The following is a 21,997-nucleotide window of genomic DNA, read 5'->3' on the forward strand; positions in this document are numbered from 1 at the left end:
ACTGTTGATTGTTGTGTCACTGTTAGGCTTTCTATTCTATTAATGTATAATATTAGCTTGTATTGTATTTTGTATTTGATTGCATTGCATTAAAAAAAATCATTCCTCAGATTAATACTCTTCTGCTTCCTAAACCCCAACCTCATACTAGAGCCATTACTAGCTACTAGCAGTTTATACAGTCACTTAGGGCCCATGCGCCACCAGGGATCCTCCGTGTATGTTTGTTTAAAAATTGACTTAACATTATTTGTCCAGAGAGTTTCTTACGTTGTTGCTTTGTCAAACAATAATTATTTATAAATTATAGTTCTGTTCTTGCATTCAAAAGAATACAACTAGGGTTGGTGAGGTGTGGACCACCCCCTTCCCCAGTAGGATGTTGCTCAGAGTCCTCAAATGTTCAGAGATTACCCTGCATCACACACTGTGGATGCAGTTTGTGCTGATCACACATTGATCACCAGTCACTTTAACTTAATCATGGTGTCAAGACCTCAGGCCTGCTTCTATATCTGTGTGTCAGTTACAAGTAAATAAATGCTCATGTGATTTTAATCAAGTTGCATAAGCAAGAGAGGGATTTTTAAATTAGGTATCAAGTCTTGAGAGAGATGTTAAAAAAGTAACTTCTGAGAGATCAGACACAAATATACATTGTAAGAATGAATAAAACGCCACAAATTTTACTGTATGTCCTTATTGTTATTTATTGCCTGCCTGTCTTTCTGCATATCTGTCTATCTACTCTGTTGTGTCTAATATAAAGACACAAGGCAGTAATCACATCATATCTGATCTCTGTGATGGTGATTAATTTGCCTCACTAAATTACATGAAGGCACTGAAGGCCTGTAAAATGGCTTTATAATTACAAATCTGCAGTAATTGAAAGGCACATGGCAATTATATGTTCTGCAGATAGTAGGGTGTATTTATAGAAAGCCACCGCTCATTGTGATTACATATTTCACCCAGCTGTTGAAGCCCCATCCTCAAGTGGAGAGACTGTGATGTTCCATCTGCAGTGTGGGATGAATGTAAAGTGATCTTTTACATATTTAACCATTTATATAGGTCTGTTTATTATGAAGTATTATATCAAAGTAAGAAATGAAAGGCTAAATAAAATAGTGTATGATAGCTTACACATGTGCAAAGAAAACCAACTACTTAAAAAAAAAAATAATTAAAATCTGTCAAGTAGTTTAAAAACAATATCTAAATTACCAGCCACCAAAAAGCATGCTTTTCAATATATTAAGTTATTAGTATATTGATAGATAGAAAGGCTAAAATAACACAGAATTGGGTTGCAAATGAGTTCTGCACAATATTTCCGCACATAGGCTAATCTTCATGAAGTCCAGTACTTATTTCTACATCTGCTCTATTAAAGTACCCTGTATGTCGGCCTGGAGATGGTCAGTGTGTTGATATTTATTATTTTATGTAATTATGTAACTTCACATAACAATATGCTTTTATGGGCATACTGAGGATATCGTTCATACCTAAAGAACACTGTTCAAGTGCATGCTTCATTCCAAAAGTACTATTTGTATGGAACTAGTTCTACAAGGGGAGGTAGGGTGGTGTAATTATTGCTGGTGTTTCTCAATGATTTTAGTCCTGTCCGAATCCACGATGTCAGTAATTTGCACCCACCGGTGTTAATTAAGATTTTGATAACTTTTAACCACTATAAAACAAACCCTACAAATAACTCTGAGTTATAATAATCCTGTGTGAATTGCCTTGTAGATAAATATTCCATCATATCCTGTGAAAAGGGTGTTTTTTTTATCAAGTATAGGGGCACTCAAAGAAATATAATGGTGTTCTGTAGGGCCCAAATCAAGCTGATATATATTTTCCTGCCTCAAGTGTATGGCTCTGAATATTAAAACATGAAAAAAATAAAAGAACGTAAGTTTGGTTTTATGCAGCGATGTTGACTGTTGGGTATAAAGTCCCATGCTAATGACACACTCCATTCACTCAAGACAGCTAGGTAAATGGGTAAACTAAATTATGATTAAATTAAAGTTTGGACATTTTTTCTACATTTTTGTTGCAAAAGTAATGTGTAAACTGAATAGCCATTTATACAGAGAGTTCTTATCCCGTAAGAATCGGTCAGAACATTTTGGACACTCTGAGGCTAAATCACATTATCCCACTTTCCCATCAGAGTAGTACTATATAGTACTAATAGTCCTAAAGAGGGCATAGTTTGTCCTGTTTTTTGGATTTAGTACAATATATGAAATGCTGAATAAAACTCATTATACTGATAGTTTTAATAGTAATGTGATTAACAATTCCAACTGAGAGACCTCAGAAAAACAAAATATAATTGAACTTATTGTGTATCATGAAAATGTTGACTGTATTTATTGTATTATATCATGATGTCGCACAGGGGAGGTCTCTGCCCTAGAGAAAAGTAAGCAGCCACCTAAGGCCCCCATGAAGATACTAAACCGATATACTGTATTTGTTAATGTTAACTAACATGTTCCATAATTTTACATACACATTTTAAAAATAGCTGTTATTTGTTAGCTGCAGTGATTATTTTCAGTAATTTCAGTGCAGCCCTGGTCATGGCTATAATGGACTATCTGATGTTGTTATGTGATGACACAACTGTGTAAAGACAGATTGCTAAGAACAAGGCAATTAAGTGATAATGTTCATTATGGAGAGGAGGTTCTTCACTGTGATTTTGTTGGTGTTGAGAGAGAAAATTAAATAAGATGTAGCATCCAAGTGCAGCAGAGAAATTCAAAATGAAGGAAGAAAGCAAAAAAGTTTGTTGCTATGCTCCCAAAGCTAGTAATCAGTTAATGAGGAAAGTCCAGGTCTACATGAGTCAGGCAATACCAATAAACTAACTAATAAACTCACAGAAGACGTGACGGAATCGTAATATAAAACTCAAACTTCATGCCGCGGCTTTCTTTTTAAAACATCGTGCCACTTTCCCTGAAAATATAAACATACCTCATCCAGAAGATGAGAAATATTTAAAGCCGTCATTTGTCAAGCAGGTAGTTGGTTTTAGCATCACTCCAAAAAAGTGTTTTGCTGCCATCAAGCGGCAATGCTGCTTGCTTATCTCCGATACCACGGTCTGTCTTTGCGCATGCGCAGGCTGAGAAATCCGAAAGAAATCAGAGTAAGAGTTACATGCACTGAGAAATCTGATTACTGAGCTGAAATCCAGCTCTCTTTATCCGATTTCTTAATTGGATTTCTAGACCTTACTCCAATCTAAGAAATCAGAGTATGCTGTTCACATGACCATTTAAATAATCAGACAACAGAAATCCGATTATGATCGTATTATTGAGTGCATGTAAACGCACTCACTAAGATGATCAGTTATTAATCTCAGTTTTACTGAGCTCTGCTAAAGACTGAGTAGACTGATAAATCAATGTGATGATCCAGTTATTTACCTCAGCATTACTGAGATCTCTGGACTGATGATTAAACTAATAATCTTAGTAGTGGACATGCTTTCGAGTGATAAGTTTAGCATCGGTCTTGTACTGGACTCGTGCTTGGAGGATCATGGGAGCAGCAGTGGACTGAGGTAAGTGGTGAGAAAAAAAGTTGAAAATTCTGTAACTTCATATAAAATTTAATAAGTGATTTTTGCCATGAAACATATTAATATTAGAATTACATGAAGTAAAACTGTCCGCCAGTAACAGTGAGGAACAAAAAATCAAGATGTGCTCTGAATGTTTTCTGAATGTTATTCCTTAATGAATGGATCGGAATACACTACTGAATACATTCAGGATAACGTATTCAGTGTTCAGCCATCACTACTTTTTCAAAGTTTCTGTATTTTTGCCATACAAGCCTCGAGTTCCCTTAAATGAAGTGCACATTTGGCGCTCAAACGCTTCTTCATGAGTGGTCAGGTGTGAGGGCATCAGTTAAACAGTCTGAGGACGCTGACTGTTCAGCCGGGTGGGTGTTCAGGGCTCAGTGGAGACCCTGCCCTCACTGTTTATCGCCCCATTGACGTGCTGGAAGCGAATGGGAGCAGGAGGGCTTGTCTCTCGCCTCCAGAGGTCATTCCGCCCACAGCTGCCACTTGTTGCCAAAAAACCCTCAGCGCCTGTGGACTCGCCGCGAAAACACACCTCTATAACCTTTATATTCATATAGTTTTTTTCTAAAGCCGAGTTTAATCGCGGTCGTCACATGTCGGTGTTGAGACAGGAATACATCGCCATCTGACTTTGTCTAAAAAAGGGACACTTTTTGAACAGATTAATTGCCTTTGACGGGAGAAGCATGGTGGACAACGCGAGCATAGCAACTAAATCTGCACTGGTGAGCATCCGCTGAGCTTTTTATTTTACAGCAGCTAATTTAACATCGACTCGAAGTCTTATTTTATAGCCGGTTTGTCGGGTATTTAGCTCACCTGGGTATCTGCACGTGTTGTGTTCAGGCACAGCTACAGTACTGTGACTGTGAAATGTGCTGTTGCATTATTTTCCCCCGTGAAAATAAAACTTTTAATCACTTTTTTATCTTTTAAATCTTTCTTCAGCAGATTGTTTTCGCTCAGGTATAAGTTAGCTTTAGCACACACGACGATATTGACGGCTAACATGAACTTTTAAAGGATAACTTTTAACAGGCGGTTCGAGCTCGTTTTCCATCTGTTTTTGCCTAAATGTCCAAGTTATTCGTAAGTTTTCCAACTTTGTACAATAATACGTTTACCTATCACTGAAAATACAAACAGTCTGGTCAGTTTAGCGGTGTTTTTCTTTGACACATGTTAGCCGAGTGACTCTGAGGCAGATAACGCTCCGTCGTCAGTTAACGTATTTTATCTTATCTTGTTTACTATCTTGTTTACCTGTACGCCGTGTTCACTGTTGTCATTAGAGTAATACTCCAAAACTGAAGTCTTTTCTCTTTTTTCACCCACAGCAAGCCACGTTTTCGTCGGCCAGCAGTCTCCCCTTACTCGTCCCCTCCTCGGCCGCCTCGCACGGCCACTTCCCCGCCGCTACGCCTCAGCAGCAGCAGAGCCACGGCGGCGGCGGCGGTATGAAGTTGGAGGCGGTCATGGAGAACCTGCAGCGGCAGCAGGCTGCCCGTCTAGCCCTGGAGGAGAAGCTCCGGCAGGCCGAGAGAGACGGCGACTTCAGGGCGGCTGTGGAGACCCACATGCAGCAGCAGGCTCTCGCTTTCCGCCGCTATCACGCGTCCGTCCGCGGAGCGCTGGCCGGTGCAGGGGCGCCCAGCTCCGCAGAGAGGCACCGAGGAAGCAGCGGCGTAGGACAGATAGACCTCCGGCGGCCCCCTCAGCGCTCCGACACGGACGAGGAGCAGGACGCGGAGGAGCTGGAGGAGCAGGAAAACGGCGGCCAGGACGACGACGACGACCTCGGAGAAGGTGACAGCGCTAACGAGGGCGATTTAGAAGAGGAGATGGACGGCGTCGAAAGCGTCCTGGCGCACTACCCGCCTCGCCACAGCCTCCATTCCCCGAAAGGTGCTCTCCCGCTGGCCAGAGTGCAGCAGCCTCCGTACCTGACGGCGCCCAGGCAGCCCGGCTCACCGAGCGGCCTGGCGGCTCACACAAACCCGCAGCAGCACGAGTGGACTTACCAGGAGCAGTTCAAGCAGGTAAGAGCGCAGCCAGCATGAGACCAAGCTGTTCCATCAAAAGTAGATAAAGTAGACCAGGGGGACTCTGGCTGAGCAGTGACCAGAACTCATGTTTCTGTTACTTACATAGAGATATTAATACTGATAAACAAGGTGGATTCAGGTTTTATGGGACAAGCTTCAGCTTATTATTCATGCTATAGCATTTGTTTTCAGAAGAAAACAAAGAAACTTTGCTCTCTGCTGCACTGCTAGGAAGTCAGAAATACTGCTTTTATCCACATTCATAGAGACAAGAACAGTCCATGGATCCAGGCGTTTTAGAGCATAAAGGCAGGGACGCTTGTTTTAATTGCATTTTCAGCTTATACTCATTATTGTGTTCTTGGTAAAAGAGCAAGAATGCTGTAAATACCACCTTAATCTACTTATTGAGGCCAGAATTATTTTGACAAAAAGGGCATTATGGCACACAGTGTAGTAAAGGACAATCTGGCTAGGCGACAGTCATAAATGCTGCTTCTGTAGAGATTGACATTGAGTCATAAACAGGGTATATCAATCTATAATGGGACATCAGGTAATAAGGAGCACCTGAAACGTCTTTATTCCAATTTCAGATGATGCGATTAGTGTACTCCTTGTTAGTGAGCAAGAATAGTTATAATAGGCTGAATTATATTAAAAAGAATTTGCCTTCCCTCTGCTTTGCAGTAGCAACCATTCATCTGATATGCAAGAGTCAGAAATAATACCTTCATCCACCTACACAGACACAAGCAGGGTGGATTCAGATATTATCAATCATCAGGTAACAGGAGACACTTTAATGCTCTGGGGCAAATCCTTTGTTATTTTTGGTTAATCCCTGATTTTTGATCACTTTCTGTTCAGAGAGCCCCTCTGTCTGCTGCAGAACTCCTATGAAAAATAATATCAGAGTAATTAAAGTACATTAAAAACAAGTCTTTCCTGTTATGGCAGCACATTAAGACACTTCATGTGTTTATTTCTTTTTCAGCTGATGCTTACTGGTGTATTCTTTCTTAGTGAGAAAGAGGAAATTTAGTGGGAACTATATAAAAGACTGGGTTTGTCATTCAGGGCATATGACCTACATATCCCATATTAACTAATGAACTGTCACATGTTACTAACATATTGCCTAATGTCCTATTATACCTCAGTCCACCCTGCCTTAACCATGAATATCAGAGAATGACAGCTTGTAAACCTTATTGTTCTTACTGATTTTGCAAAAGTCAACACGCCATGAACCTTTTCTTTGCTGCATGTCTCAGAAATGTCTCAGCATCTTCCTCTGCCTCTCACCTATTCTGGTAATTCAGATCATATGGCATGAAACTGCACTGATCAGAGGGTCGTTTCAGTAAAGGAGCTAAAGAGAAAAAATGTCTTTAGGCTTTGTTTTGAGCACTATATCCCAGAAACCTGCTTCTAACAGCTTTTATTGTGACTTTACTACACTTAAAATAAACCCCAGTTAACATTACATTCTGTCATATTTAATTGAATGCAATTATATTCATTCAATAAAGATTTAATTTGATGTCTCTGTCAGTGATACTGCAGTGATTAGGCCATTTCTGTTCATATACATTCTGCAGGAGGGAATTCTGATAGGAGAAAACTAAGGTATTTGTTATGCAGTGCGAGCATGTAATGGCATGGCAGAATTATGCACTTCAATAGTGTTGGCATAGTGCTCCTATAATCTCCCCCAGAAGATAGCTCAAGAGTATTCTCTGAGGATAATTTAGATTGATATAATGAGCGCTGAGCTCTTAAGCTAACACAAATCTATATAGAGTGGGCCTGGATGGACTTTTCATTCTTTATTTATGATAGATCATTCAGAGCCATGGCTAAATGAGATATGTACATTAGGGGGCTGCATTAGTGTATGCACTGGTGTAATTTAAGGCGTGGAAATGCAATTCAAACAAGGGCTTGAGCCTTAATTGAGGGTCATAAAATGGAACATTACTATATAGAAGCCTTCTCTTCTTATTCGCACATGAAACCAGCTTTCATTGGTAATGAATGGTGAAGGCTAGATCTTGAAGTTTTACCTTGTCGACTTATGAGTAATACATTAAAACATGTTTAGGCGAAATGTTGACTATGAGGTCAAAATGTAGGACTTTTCGTATTAGTAATCAATATTTTGATCATATGATGCCAATTATTATGAAAAAAGAATATTACGTAATGGTGCTGTTGAGAATTGTCAGTTACGGTTTATTCAGGTCAGTAAAAGACTGTCAGCTACTGCAAAAACCACAACTAAAATAGAACTACTGATCTAATCACATGCTTTTCATAATCAGTCTTAAGATATTTCCACAAATCAGGTCACACACAGGAACAATGAAAGGATGCCGGTGGCATTTGGCAGACTGGCTGGAGCCAGTATACTGCCTGTTTTTGACATTGCAAAAGAAGACCACATTTAAAGTCAATAAATGCCTCTCTGAAATAAGAACAAGATGTGGCTTGGGGGGATGGGAGGATGCACTACATCGGACATTGTGACCAAATTCCTCATCTTTGAGTTAATGACAGTAAATAATGTGTGTTTATCTTTGAGAGATCAGCTACCAATTGACAATATATATATATAAACATTTTTTAAAAGAAGAAAAACAAAATTCTTCATTCACTAAATCAAGCTAATTGGTGAAAATTATAACATTTTACATTTGTTTTTGCTTTGGACTGTCCGTTTAGACCAGGTTATTGCTGTAGAGTTGTATCGTACACTGTATATTATTTGTTCTAATTTGCGTCTTTCTTTCATCTTTAGTCCATATGGGTTGCAATACATCTTAAACCATATATGCCTCCAAGAATGATAGAACAAAAGAGCAAGAAAAGACAGAAGAGGCGAAAAGGCAAAACTGGAAGCACTTGCCATATGAACGTTTGTTGTTAAAGAAAGAGCGAGGCGAGGGAAAAAAATGAGAAGTTGCGTGGAGTTTTGGCAGGAGTGCAGAAAACTAGACCTGGTGGCATTCCAGTCTGGCTCCCGCCCAAAAACCCTGGGATCTCCCTCTCTGGCAGCGCGCGTGTGTGTCGGCTCGCGGCCAAGCCATTACGAAACAAGAGCAAACTGCATACTTCAACACAATTCAGCCATACAAACGTGCATGTGTGTGTCCACAAAGAGCAGCGCGTACGGTAGACATCCTCACTTACTGACACACTTTCGCCTGTAGTCGTAGAGTTTTAGAGGATGCTGACGGCTAGATTGTTTTGTTTAGATTTGTGTTTTAAATTAATGCGCAAAAAGCAAAATGCGTAAGACTAAAGTGGTAAAATGAATGTGTTTTAATACAGTGTTAATGTAAACTCAAAAAAGCAATGCATTGAATTTGCTTGTTTGTAATGTGTACATTAGTTTCACATGAATAAAACATATTACATCAACACAGTTATTGCCGGATGTAAATAAACTGAAGACAAAATTGTGTTGATACTTTGTATTAATGTGGAAATGATTCGTTTGAATTAAATAAATTCAGTGCATCAGTTTTCTCAGTGCATATGTCTGTCTCAGCCTTTAAGTTAGTGGAAAAGGTTTTTCTGAAGATCTTTAAAACCAATTACAATCATCCTGTCAGAGCGTAAATCAGAAAAAACAGCAAGCGTTTTTTTTTTTTTTTCTTTTTTGCCTCTTTGAACCTAAAACGTTTGATTGCTCAGTCCAACTTGAACTTTGGATTCAGGGCTTGTGTTTGATCTCTCCGCTGCCCTTGTCGTCCCAATGCCATGTTTTGCAAACATGAAAAACTCTCAGAATGGTTTTTTCCCCATAACAAGCCTCTCTCAGTAGGCCATAGAGGGGGGCTGGGAGGCGATGAAGGGGCGGAGGGAAAGGCAGCATCGGTGTATGGTTTCACTACAGAAGCCTGCAGAGAGGAGGTTTGTGTTTCCTTCTTTTGTTTGCTTTGGCAGATCAGGGATAATGGTTGGCTTCTCGACTCTGAATGTGTTAACTCTAAAATCGGGGCAGTATTTGCGGCAGGATTAATGTGGGCGTGTTTGGGTTTTTTCCAGAATTAAGATGAATAAATGAATTCATTAATTAAAAACTGTGATCAGTTCGATTAGTGTCTGTAGTACATACAATGCATTGCTCAGTCTCTGCATATATATTTATATACTAGTTAATTAGTTATGTAATGTACAGTTGATACAGAAAACAACAAGATGTCAGATTCAGCTTGTGGATTTATAAGGGCTGTTTTAAAAGTATATTCAAGTGTGAGTGAATACAAGGGCACATTGCATCCAATATACAGTATTGTGCAAAAGCCAGAGTCCACTTTTCATTTGTTTAATTTCCAGTCAAAATGGCTATTCAATTATTCATTTTTGCAGCGCTAGAAAAAAAAAGCAGAGAACATATATTTAACACAAGATTACGCAAAAGCCTTGACAACCAAAACATAAAACCCTTTGCCTTCATTTTCCATTCAGTTCAGTACGATTTCTATTCTTTTCAGAAGACTTGCTTTCAGTTTTTCAAAGAAATCTGCAGGGATATTTTTCACACCTCCAAAGTTCAGTGTTAGAAGGTGGTTGTGTTTTTGCTTCTCACAATCCAAACTCATTCAATGATAGTAAGGTCTGGACTCTGGGGTGGCCAGTCCATTGTTTGGAGAACACAGGCAGCTTTGTGTTGAATATGTTTTTTGAACTCCAATTTCAGAAACTCTTGTTTTTTCCACTTATTTTTCTTTGACGTTCCCCTCCTTTAGGCACGTGGAATACTTTATGTCTAATCACTTCAAAACTCCTGAAAAAGTAGTAACTTGTACTTAATGGCCATTTTGACGGTAAATTAAATAAATAAAGTATGTGACTTTTTTCACAGTACTGTGTATAAGCATTCTTCTAAAAAGCCTTTCCTTAGTATATCCCAGCAATCAGAACAGCCAAGAAAAAACTTGACCGCAGCTGTTTTTTAACATCTAGACACCTCACCTTTCTTAGATATGAAGCACGTGATTACACACCAGATTACTCAATGTAGCAGCAGTCGGCGGTGATCTCATTCACACTGTGAGGAACTGGAGTTAAGTTAAACATCTCTTGGACGAAAAGGGAAATGAGGCAATTGTGAAATCACTGAAAGGAAGACAGAGTTCCTCCTTAGCCAGGAAGACGAAATAGGCTTTGTGATTGAATAAACATTGTTATTGGGCAGAGGCTTTGTGATACCCACTTCTTTATTTTGTTGAAGAATCTCTTTGCATTTGTTCCTTTGATGAATGTGGCAGAGAGGTCAAGAAGTGAAGAAAGAAGTTCTCTGCAGGCAAGACTAGTCATAACCTATTATCCTTGGCAATGTGATGTTTTTAACCATGATTTCAGCGAATGTATCGGTGGTGGCACATTCAGGGATTTTAGCAAAGTTTCCTTAAACTGTTAAAATGAGCGTAGTCCTTTCAGCTCATTAAAATCTATTTGGCATAGGAAAATATGTAAGCATGGGGAATTGGAGGTGTGTTGTCTATCGCTATACAAATGAAGCACAGTGCTGCCTCTATTGTTAGATGCACTGCATTAGTTTTTGAATGATCTAAATTACATTTGAGAATGTAATTTAGATCATTAAGGCCTTGTTATCAATTTGTTTCATCAGTGCAACAAAACTATGAAGCATGCATTTGTTTGCTTGCTTAAAAAGAATGACACAAACAAATAAAAATTCCAAAAATCTAAGTATTCCACATAATTTTGCTACATAGGTTCTTTACATGTCAGAACAAGTCAACAGCATCAACAAAGCATGTTATAAATATAGGTGAGTGGATAAAGAGACAGCATTGGCCACTTTATTGGATTGGCAGTGAAAGGTTAAATTATATATTCAAGTCAACTCTCAAGTAACACCCATTAATATTTTCACAAAATACTTGCTGCATGTCTTTGACGTAGACACAAGCAGACACATGCATACAAAACCCTCAGTGTCAATACAAGAAATTCTTTCTTTTTATGGCGCCCCCTCCACCCCTCTGGTAGCCCCTTCTGGTTGATTGTGGAGCTTAGGCCGTACCTTTCGAGTCCGGAGATCCATTAAGTCACTCAGCATGCAGCCCCTGTCAAGCTGAAACACATGCATGGAGCAAAACCCTCCATATGGCAAGAAGGTTGCGATTTTTTTCACCCAGCAGCGGTAGTGCAAACATCCTGTGGTATGAGAGCCAACACAGGCTCGCCCGACAGCTGCGGCTTCTTGCTTGTGAATTTGTGCCATCATTGGAAATATTTAATGGCATTCCTGCAGTGCTCACCGTTCTAAATGGCTTTTTATATACGGGGTTGCTACAGAGATGGCCACAAGCTCGTTGTAAAAAAAAAAATGAAAAACATTCCGTATCCAAGTGCTGGTGTGTGACCAAATCTTCACCTTAACTTTTGTGAGAAAACCTTCAAAACTTTTCTCACATCTGCAGCTAGAGCTGCATTTACAAACACCACCCAAGAGGGTAGCTGGGCAACTGGCCTCTTGTCATAGTGTTCTGTTTAAGGCTGTGTTTGTCAAAGCCTCGCTCTTCACTCAAGCTCTGTCAGTGAAAGTATGCATGGAACTTTTTTCACCATAACTCAAGCAAGGAGTGCCAATAAAATGCCTTTAAGGATACAATGTGCCATTGAAGCTCTTGTGTTTTGTCAGTAAAGGTTCCTTATTCATTTAAACGTGGGCTGGCTGGCTTGTTTGAACAGCCTTCATCTGAGTTTTCAATTTTATTTGTGCTGGCCTAGTATTTCTGCAGCTTCTTGAAGAAGAAGGCTGAACAACTCAGTTAACACTTAGAAGTTGCAGTGAAAACCTGTGGTAGCAAAAGCATGGTGTAGTGAAATAGTTCTCACTCGTACTTCATTGAAACAAGTGGAAATTCTGTGGAAAATAGATTTTTTTAAAGATATTTTATGTATAGATTTTTTAGGATTTTAGTTTGAAACACCATTGTCTTGACTCAGCTTGACACAGAATGAAAAATTAGTGTAAATATAATTAATTATATAACTTAATATGTAATTAAATTGTATTAATTTATTAAATAAGCCAACAAATGCAAACGTTGCTTGAATAATTTGTCATCTATCATAGCCACCAAGCCACATTTCTGTACTTCAGAAAATGCTAACGATGTCAATGATCTTAACCACCTAAACACAGTACGGTAATTTATAAAATGCAGATGATGCTTCAATGATGCTTTGTTGTTTATTGTAGCCACCTAACTACAGTATAGTCATGTAACACAAGCCAATGCTGTTTGTATGGTGGGCCAAATTCCTAATTGTGTTAGTCACTAAAATCAACACAGTTACAATAGTCACTCCCTGTTCCGATTGAATGTAACTTCACCTCCGTAATCTCACTGACATGCAAAGTCAACTACTGCCAGAAAACAAAAGCTTAAAAAAGTCAACCGCCTCCTGCCGTGGTGTTGTTTACGGCTACGCCACTGTCAACCACCATGCAGTCTGAAATGTCCTGATCAGGCAGAGAAGATGAGTTTTTTAGCTTTTTGAATTATTGTTTAGGATTTACTTTTGTCAGTATCTTAATAATGCTTAATTCATATTTTTATTGTCATTACATTTTAATTGGCATGATTTTTTTTGTTGACAACCCCTTTAATTCAACTCAGACCTGCATTTTTTGCAGTCTGAAAACAAACAAGCTAATCACTATAGATTACTGTATACCTGTCTCTGCTTTGGTGGTTCCAAAACTAACAGAAGACTTGCTTTTCTGACCTTCGGGGGTCTATAGGATAGAAATCCACATATTCATCAACTAAAGATTAGGCGTAAGCTACATATGGGTGCTGTAAGTTCAGCAATAAAATATTTTGCTGATGGTGTCCGCAAGCCGCAGTGATAATCAGTAGCTGCACTTTAGAGAATCTAGAGTAGGCAACCCCCTGTGAAAAGTGATACTAGTTCAAAATAATACTCAGTAATACCTGGGGTTGTAGTTAATTACATTAGTAGTTAATTAGACATCTTATATTGTCAGTTTTGCTAACGACACACTAAATCTAGTTAGCTGAACTCAATTTAACTGAGTGCAAACCAGTGTTACCTAGTAACAAAATTTCCAAGTATTAATCTTTAAGGCTATGATTTGAAACGTTTCTATAATGTTTAAACAGTTGAAGTGGTGCATTATGTTACCTCATTCTCCGTTTGCCTTGTTTTTCCTAATTTTGTGTATTACAAACCATTGTTTCTTACAAAGGGAGCCTTCAAAGGAATCCTCCATGTACAACAGAGTAGTAGTTATCATTGACCATTTTTAATGCCAACACATGTAGCCACACTCCCTCAGAACACCAGTGAGATTTGAAGTCTTGCACATTGTAACCCTTTCCGTCATTCCTCTGTATAGCTAATGGTCTCCAATGCTTTTTTACACGTCTTCAGATCTCTACCCTTAGACCAAGAATGAGGTGTGATTCTGAACAGCTCATAGGCCACATGGCATCATTAGTTAGAGTTTAACAGAGTGAGAAGCTGCATGGTTTCCTCTAACCTGCTGTCAAGAAATTACAAAGTTTTTACTGTGAATCTTGGGTTCTGTAGTACGATAGCAAGTTTGTTCAAGGACTGCAATTAAGCTTCTCATAACTAATTTGGGTCCATGTATTTGTGACCTTTTTTCTGGGCAAATCCACCCCATCTTTGGTCTGTATATGCTTTAATAGTGTAAAAGTACTACATAAATACAGTGGGGGTGTACTAAGGATATTAGTAATGAGTTATACAGCCTATCTGTGCATCCCATTGACCTCATCTATAAATTTACCTCTTTCAAAAGCTGCATACATTATGGTAAGACTGCCTTGGCTGGTCTATAATAAACTTTAGCATACATAGCTGCCTGGATGGCAAACTATACCATGGGGGCTAAGCCATATGCACAGCTGACAGTGAGGTGCATAAACATGTCTTGAAAAAAGTTCCCAGATTGTTGACGGTGTTTTATTGACATAGCACAATTCTAGCCCAGAGGTTTTTAGTGTGAAGTAACATCCCAAGGCAAGGCTTTACTCCATCATAGTAGGACATCTGTGATTACAGCCTAACTCATACTGTCTGCTTAATGGCATGTAGTGTATGCTTACGTGAGTTTTGAAAGTTATATGGCCTCTGAATAGGCATACAATAAAACACTGTTTCTATTTGAAGTTCAGTCATACAGTGTGAATTGCTCAAATTTCAGTGCATGTTAAAATGGCACATTTTGACATGTGAGCTTTGTAAAAGACTTGCATGTGTTCAAGCAGCATGGTAGGCTTATATTCCGCAGCTGTCTCTGTTACCTGCTACAGTGTATGTTTGTATTGTAGGCCTGTCTTACACCATTTCTGCAGATTCAGTTATACGGCAAAGCTGCTTTAGCCTACCATGCTTTACTGTTAGCAGCAGTGGTGCTCTAATGTACAGCACTGTGCAAAAGACAGACAGTGAGAGCGATTTATTTAATTATATCTAAGCCAGTAGGCATAATTATTCATTATTCAGTGCCAGGAATGAAGGTAGAAAACATATTTAACACAAAATTACACAGAGTCCTCAACAACAAAATATAATATAAAAAATCTCAGTATGTAAAGTGTCCATACTTCACCTTAATTGCAGCTTTCATTGATTTCTGAGCATCTGCTTTCAGTTTTTCAAAGAAATCTGCAGGGATATCCAAACATGAATAACTTAATATTTAATGGCTAGAAATGAAATAAATGAAGTGATCTGTTTTCTGCACAGTGTTGTAATATATGATTAGAAGCATCCATTTCCTCCTTAGAAGAATCCAAATTCTGCCTTTTTTAACATTATAAAAGTGTTTTCTGTCGCTCTGAGATAGCAGGTAGTAATAGACGTATACCAAATTGTTAAATATGTTCTTTTTGTTTTAAATATATTGAGTAAGCTGGCACAGCGTATCAGCATTGAATGCTCAATTTGCCATGGTAAAACTGAATTGATTTCCTTGCTGCAGGGCCGCTGCATGTGCTGCGGTCAGGAGGACAGTAGAGCAGGAACAGGCAGCTGAGGCCGCATGTCATTGGTCTCGCTCCATATGGCCTCGCGTGTCAGCATTCATTAAGGGCAGGAGTGGTAACGTAAGATAGACAGGAATCAAGCATTGAGTGTCTTAGGCTTAGGGTCAGCATCAGATATTCACGTTTCCAGGATTAGCTTCCTCATTACAGCCCTGCCACACACACACACACACACACACACTCACCACACACACAGTTCATTGGAATACTATAGTCTGATTGGTTTGCTTGAGGCAGCTGAATGATACAGCTCAGCTTGATAGTCACGTATCACAGCTATTCAGAAAAAAATGTAATGGGAACTTAATAGGACAAGGCAAAAACATTCTTTACTTTTATTATAAGTTAAGATTCCTAGCGATTTCAGAGCATTTCTGTTGGTCCATTTCTCAAGAAATGTTTACACAGTGTAAAGTGTAGCTGCTGTGCTAAAAATGGAGACACTTATTTTTTATTGTTTTATTATTATTTCTTTTTGTACAGTGATGGTATGCAAGTATTTGTACCTGCAAAGTCCAATGTGAATGTGTGCAGTTTTACCTTAACCTGCTTATTTTAAACCTTACTTTTGCTGTCCTATTCAGATAAATACAGAATTTACATTCTGTATCAACAAGTTAAAGAGCTTATATCATGAAAAACTGGATTGTCCTTATTTTGTTAAAATAAAAGGGTTTGTTGTAGTACATAAGAGCATTGTTAGGTTTTCAAAACATGGAAACCATACATGGAAACTAAGCTGCAAAACAGCTCATTTAACATACATTGTTTTTGTGATGTCACAAAAACCAACACATTTTCATGTATCTGCTCGTTCAGCATACAGCAGGTTAGCTCCGGCCATTCACACCAATGTGTAGGGTCTGCATTTTTGAGTAAGGTACAATACAGGACAGCCAATCAGTACAGAGAACATTTACATATATCAGTCTTAAAGGAACTGTAACAAAGACTCTGATGAGGAGAGGTTGGAAAATGTCATTTAGAAATCAATTACGGCTGTTTTTGGTACATAAAAATACACAAATGTCATGAGTGGGAAGAAAAAATATGAGACTCATGCTTACAAACACAAATGCGGTACAAAGTTTAGAATCGCACTCTCATCAGAATTTCACCACTTGTCTAAATGAGCTACAAGTGAGAAATAGTATAGGATTGGTAAGGTTTGAGTGGACTGTACGTAGTTTTGTGTTACGCTATCGTCAAGGTAGCCTTTGCCCCAATTCTTCCACTACTAAATAATGCATGAGATTTAGGGTAATCTCAGCCCGGCCCATTCACTGTGCTTCAGAGGAACAGTCGGGTGTAAAGATCAGATGTAACGTAAGTCAATTACCTCTGCTAATCCCACAGGCGGAGCAGGTCTGTTTGTTTTGATGATGGAGCAGCTGGATGATTCACTTTAGCATCTGCTCCCTTTGCTCTGTGAAAAGAGAGAGAGAGAGAATAGAAAAAATACTGAGCAGAGAGGAAGAGAACGAAGGGAAAGGAAGTGTCATTATCTTTGTCCATGAGAGCTTGACATCTTTGCATAGGTTTCACATTGCTAACCACTTTTAATCTGTCGATTTGTGGCATGTGTAATCATCAGTGCAAATGCTCTTAAATGTCACACCAACTTTTTATCACGTCGTTTCTCACCTGTTCTGTATTTTAATTAGATGTGGTGTTTGAGCACAGCTGTTGTATGTAGAAATAGTTCTTGTTAAGGGCTTAATCTGATGGTGGTGATTCATTTGCATTGGTTTTGGAACATTCTATGCTTATTTTTTTAGCCCAAATTCTATATTTTAGAACTTCGAAACCCAAAACCACTTCGGCAGTGAAAGTACTTCAGTGTGTTTTTAAAGAAACTTCTGAACCATACTAAACTAAGGGAATGGAAAGAGACTGCAGTGATGCATTAGGCATGTGTGATATTGATTTTTCCCTCCCCGTGATTTACCATTTTTAAGAAACTTGATGAACGATGTAATCATCCAGAGCAAAACAAAAAAAACTGATGCACAAAAAGTAAAACTAAAACCATGGAGTGGCGCTGTTAAGGTTTAAACAACAGGGACATTGTGACTGCACGTTTCTTTCGAACAAGCAGTTATGAATAACGCAGTCTTGAACAAGCTTTTTTATTAAATTATACATAAAGTATGATAATAATAATAAGGATAATAATGCAGTTATGCTGAAGCTCCCTCAGCATGCCCTCATAATGGTAAGAAAGCTTCAGCATAACTGCATTATTATCAAGCTCGATTCAGGCCGTTTGAAGTTGGTTTTTGCACTGAGAAAACGTTGACTAGTGCTCTCGTTTTTTATAGAGTATGTCACCCCTAGATTTAAATTGTGTCAGAAACAACTCAGCCAGGCCCAGCAGAGTTTTTTGACAGCCGCCACAGTGTTGGAGCTTTTGTCACTCATGTGCATCTCTGGGAAAAAGCTGATCTTGAGGAATTTTGACACTAATTTCCAATCGCTGCTAATGGAGTGTGCAGTAACAGGCGTGCATGGCTGTAAATAAATACTTAAAGATCGAAAGACGTTATGAATCGTGTTTACCACATTAATCAGCTAAAATGTATAAAGCCAGCCTTAGATGATTCTGTAGAGTCTGAAAGTAAAATGTCAAACATTTCTGCCACTTTAAAAGAGTGAATTCCAAAACGTAATGGCAGACTTGCTCAGCTAGTGAAATATTGTAAGTGTCACTGGATGTCGCGGCAGTGTCAGATTGTGTAGGGATGATCAAATCATAATTTATTGTACAAGCCTATGATGCATTGATTTCTTTCTTAAAGAATTTTTGTGAGGTCAGTGATTTACAGCCCTAGTGCCTGTCTATACTAGCAGGGCGCACGTCAAATTGTGGATAATTTTGCCACCACTTTCCGTGATTTCGACTGTGCCCTTGACATGTGTTCAGTCAGGAAAAAGCAGCGGGCCAGGGAGGAAGCTGGGAAATTCAAGTTTTGCTTTCGGCGACGGCAGCGGCTCCTCGTCTCTGATTCAGAAGGTTAGTAGTACGCCCCCCACACACTTTGTTTCTTTTACTCTCCCCTTCTGTCACTTAAGTCTCACTAACACCCCTCACCCGCCCCACCCCCTGCCTTACAATGAGAAACCTCTTACTAGTAACCCCCCCTCCCAGTGCGGTGACAGTCAAGTGAACTAACAATAGCCCGATAGCCTGTGTCTCTCCTTTAGCGCTCTTTTTCTGATGAGATGGTGAAAGACGATACTCGGTTTTGATGCACTGTGATGTCTACTGCTGCAGTTAAAGTGCTCCCCAATAATTAAGCAAAAATCTAAATAAAACAGTAGTTTATCTCTGGTTATATTGGCTTATCTTGACTGGTAAAGCTTGTTGTGTTACCAACCAGTATGACTGGATAAACAGGCAGCGCAGAGAAAAGGGTGCCGTGTTTATTCTTTGCATGCAAAAACATGAAATATGTGAAAAATGCTATTGTTCAGCATGTTCACCCCTTTGAACTCTTTAATTCTTTAAATTAATCTAATGCTTCATTCACACAACTGACATATTAGTTTCATGGTACTTACTAAGGCTGCCTGACACGTATGAAATGCCAGCTGTGAGATTATATTACAACATCTTGCGATTATGATATGCCTTACACTGTAATAAAAATGCGAAGTGAATCAATAACGTGGCATTGACTTGCAATGGTTTGACCAATTTACTTTTTGCTATTTGATTATAAGAATACCTTAATTTAACCAGTAAAAACACTTATCAACAACTTTGATTGGTCAAGATGCTCACAGCACACAGTAAAAAAAACACTGTGATTGGTTAGAGGGCCCTTGTGCGTGTTGCAGCCACCTGTGATATCACAATTGCAAAAGCCACAAACAACTAGTATATAGTGCAGCCTTAGTAGTCATTAAATATAGTAGTTACTAATATGTCTTAAGATTGAAAACTAATAAGCCTGCAGTGTATAGGCTTAATATAACGTTGTCTGTTGTTGATCCGTTGTTGCAAAAGCACATTTACATCCCATTACATTACAGCATTGTCCTTCAGAGTCCCAGGCTCTATCAAATCTCATCCTGTTAAAGCATATCTTGGTTTTCAACATACGTGAAGATGAGAGGGCCTGCTTTGTTTTTAAATAGCCTCCAATAAATTCAGGGGTCAGTTAAAGCCTGGATTCCACAGCCATGTGATATAACCCACCCCCCCCATTTCACAACAGAATCCTCCATCATAGTCTCCAGCTTTTGTCTCCCATAAGCAATTTGCTTGGCAAAAAACAAACCTCATTTTGCCTCTTCTTTTAAAAAAAAAGTAAGTAAAAGGAAAAAAGAAAATACTACAACAGCAATTGACATTCTCTCACCGCGGAAGTAATTGACTTTTGTTTTGCTCAAAATGGAGATAAACTAACACCCAGGTGCTAAAAGATTTGAGGGTCAGTGAAAGAAGTGGTGGAAAAAAGGGGGGGCAGGACCACGGCAGCAGAGAAATGGGCCACAATTAATAGAGAAAACAGCGTCTGGCCGGCCGTATCCCAGAGGCTGTTTGTTTAACAGATTTTCACCCTCCTCCCAATTCCTCTCCAGCAGCTGTAAAGATGATTTATCAAGTCTGAGGGGAACGATGAAGCATTCATCAGAATGAAAACAAGCGCACGTCACCCTTCACACAGAGTTCGCTGTGTTATTTTTCTTTCTTTTGTTTCGTGCGTCTAGTTCAGTTGGTGATCATATATGAGAAGACAAATTACTTACTTGGTAGAACGATGAAACACAGTGAACACAAACAGAAACAGAAATATGGTAAAGCAGTGATACAGTGTATCTTAAAATCTAATTAAATCATATCTGCACCTCTGTGGATTTTCCTATGGAGAAAATTCCTCAAGCGCATATCCGGAGAGGCAGGAATGTTAGATTTGCCCTGAACGCCGCTGAACGCATTGTTTCACATTCTGTCTGCAAAAATAAACAGAGCTGGGCAAGGTCATTTATTTTTGATGTTGTCATTACCAGAGACAGAAAAGTCTATTGTCTGTGCCTCAGCAAAGACAGTGTGTCTATTTATTCTTTTGGATGATGGTTTATGACATTATAAAAGCAAAGACACACATCGCAGACACCCTGATGAAAATCCACAGTGAATTATAGCAAGTACTTTTGTTATTTCTGGGGCAAATCTGAAAGAAAATAAAAAGATATGGAGAAGTTTCATCCCAACATCATTAGAGTGTTTTTTATTAGAAGAATGTTATTGGCGGCACAGGCTCCTTTTACAGGCCACCTTTCTCTTGAGGCTTATGTTATACAGTGGGACAATTTGTCTCATTGTTTGTAGGCAGGGACGCAGGAAGGTGTTTTTATTTGGGAACGATAAAATTTTGAAAAGCATGTACGTGATGTACACAGTGATTATTGAAATTTGGTGTAGTAACCAATTGTGTCACACCCATATTCATACGCTGAGATTTAATACTTGACCGCATGTCGAGTGTAGGGAAGTGCACAGGTACTGGAGTACTCAGTTAATCTTTTGAGATGCGAGTATTTAAATACTGAAATCACTGTTCTGGTATTCGTTATGTTTCATCTTGGGAAGACGGAGAGAATGTACAGACCAACAGCTCTGTAAAATGTTGAATTTATGTTCCAACAGAGCTGTAAAATGTGAAGGTTTTGCCTCTATTTACAAGTATGTTTTACTTTGTTACTCTAGAATATGAGAGTTGTGCCGTGTTTGCGTTTTTAAGGACGGGACTGAAAAGGCTGAGATAACGCGGCTTTTGTCTCTAAATAGGCTGGGCTGATGACGAGTCCAGAAACGATTAAAATGTGTTTCTCTGACAGTCTAACAAGTTAGCACATCATCCACTGAAGAGTCTCCGTCAACATCCAGGGATGTACTGGTTAGCTGTAGATTAAGCTCATTAACTCATCTGAGGCAGCCTCCATTATCTTACTCATTTGGCCCAAAATCCCTCCAATATATAGATAATATAATAAAATGTTTTAAATGTATTCCTCACGATTCAGCTCACTGTAAAATGTAGCATTCATTTAAAGAGCACAGGGCAACAGCAGATTTTCAAAAAGTATAAGTAAAATACAAACTCACCCTAAAACAAACACACATAGGTCTTTACTATATTAAGATTATGTTAATGTTCAGTTTAATTTTATTTGTTTGTTTATTTTAGATGTTTCAGTTAAACAATCTCAAATCTTAG

The 21,997-nt window shown here is 38.8% G+C and overlaps 1 protein-coding gene across 1 annotated transcript in view; it reads left to right on the forward strand.

The window, feature by feature from the left end:
• The first annotated feature begins 4,005 nt into the window (after window positions 1–4,005).
• arid3c (AT rich interactive domain 3C (BRIGHT-like)) overlaps window positions 4,006–21,997 on the forward strand; it is a 94,870-nt gene continuing 76,878 nt past the window's right edge. Inside the window, exons 1-2 of the mRNA XM_036598889.1 lie at window positions 4,006–4,359; window positions 4,972–5,673. Coding sequence (XP_036454782.1) covers window positions 4,321–4,359; window positions 4,972–5,673 — 741 coding nt within the window. The 5' untranslated portion in view covers window positions 4,006–4,320. The remainder of the gene's footprint in view (window positions 4,360–4,971; window positions 5,674–21,997) is intronic.

This window comes from Colossoma macropomum, unplaced genomic scaffold (genome assembly GCF_904425465.1).
Source record: "Colossoma macropomum unplaced genomic scaffold, Colossoma_macropomum, whole genome shotgun sequence".
In the NCBI taxonomy this organism is placed as follows: domain Eukaryota; kingdom Metazoa; phylum Chordata; class Actinopteri; order Characiformes; family Serrasalmidae; genus Colossoma; species Colossoma macropomum.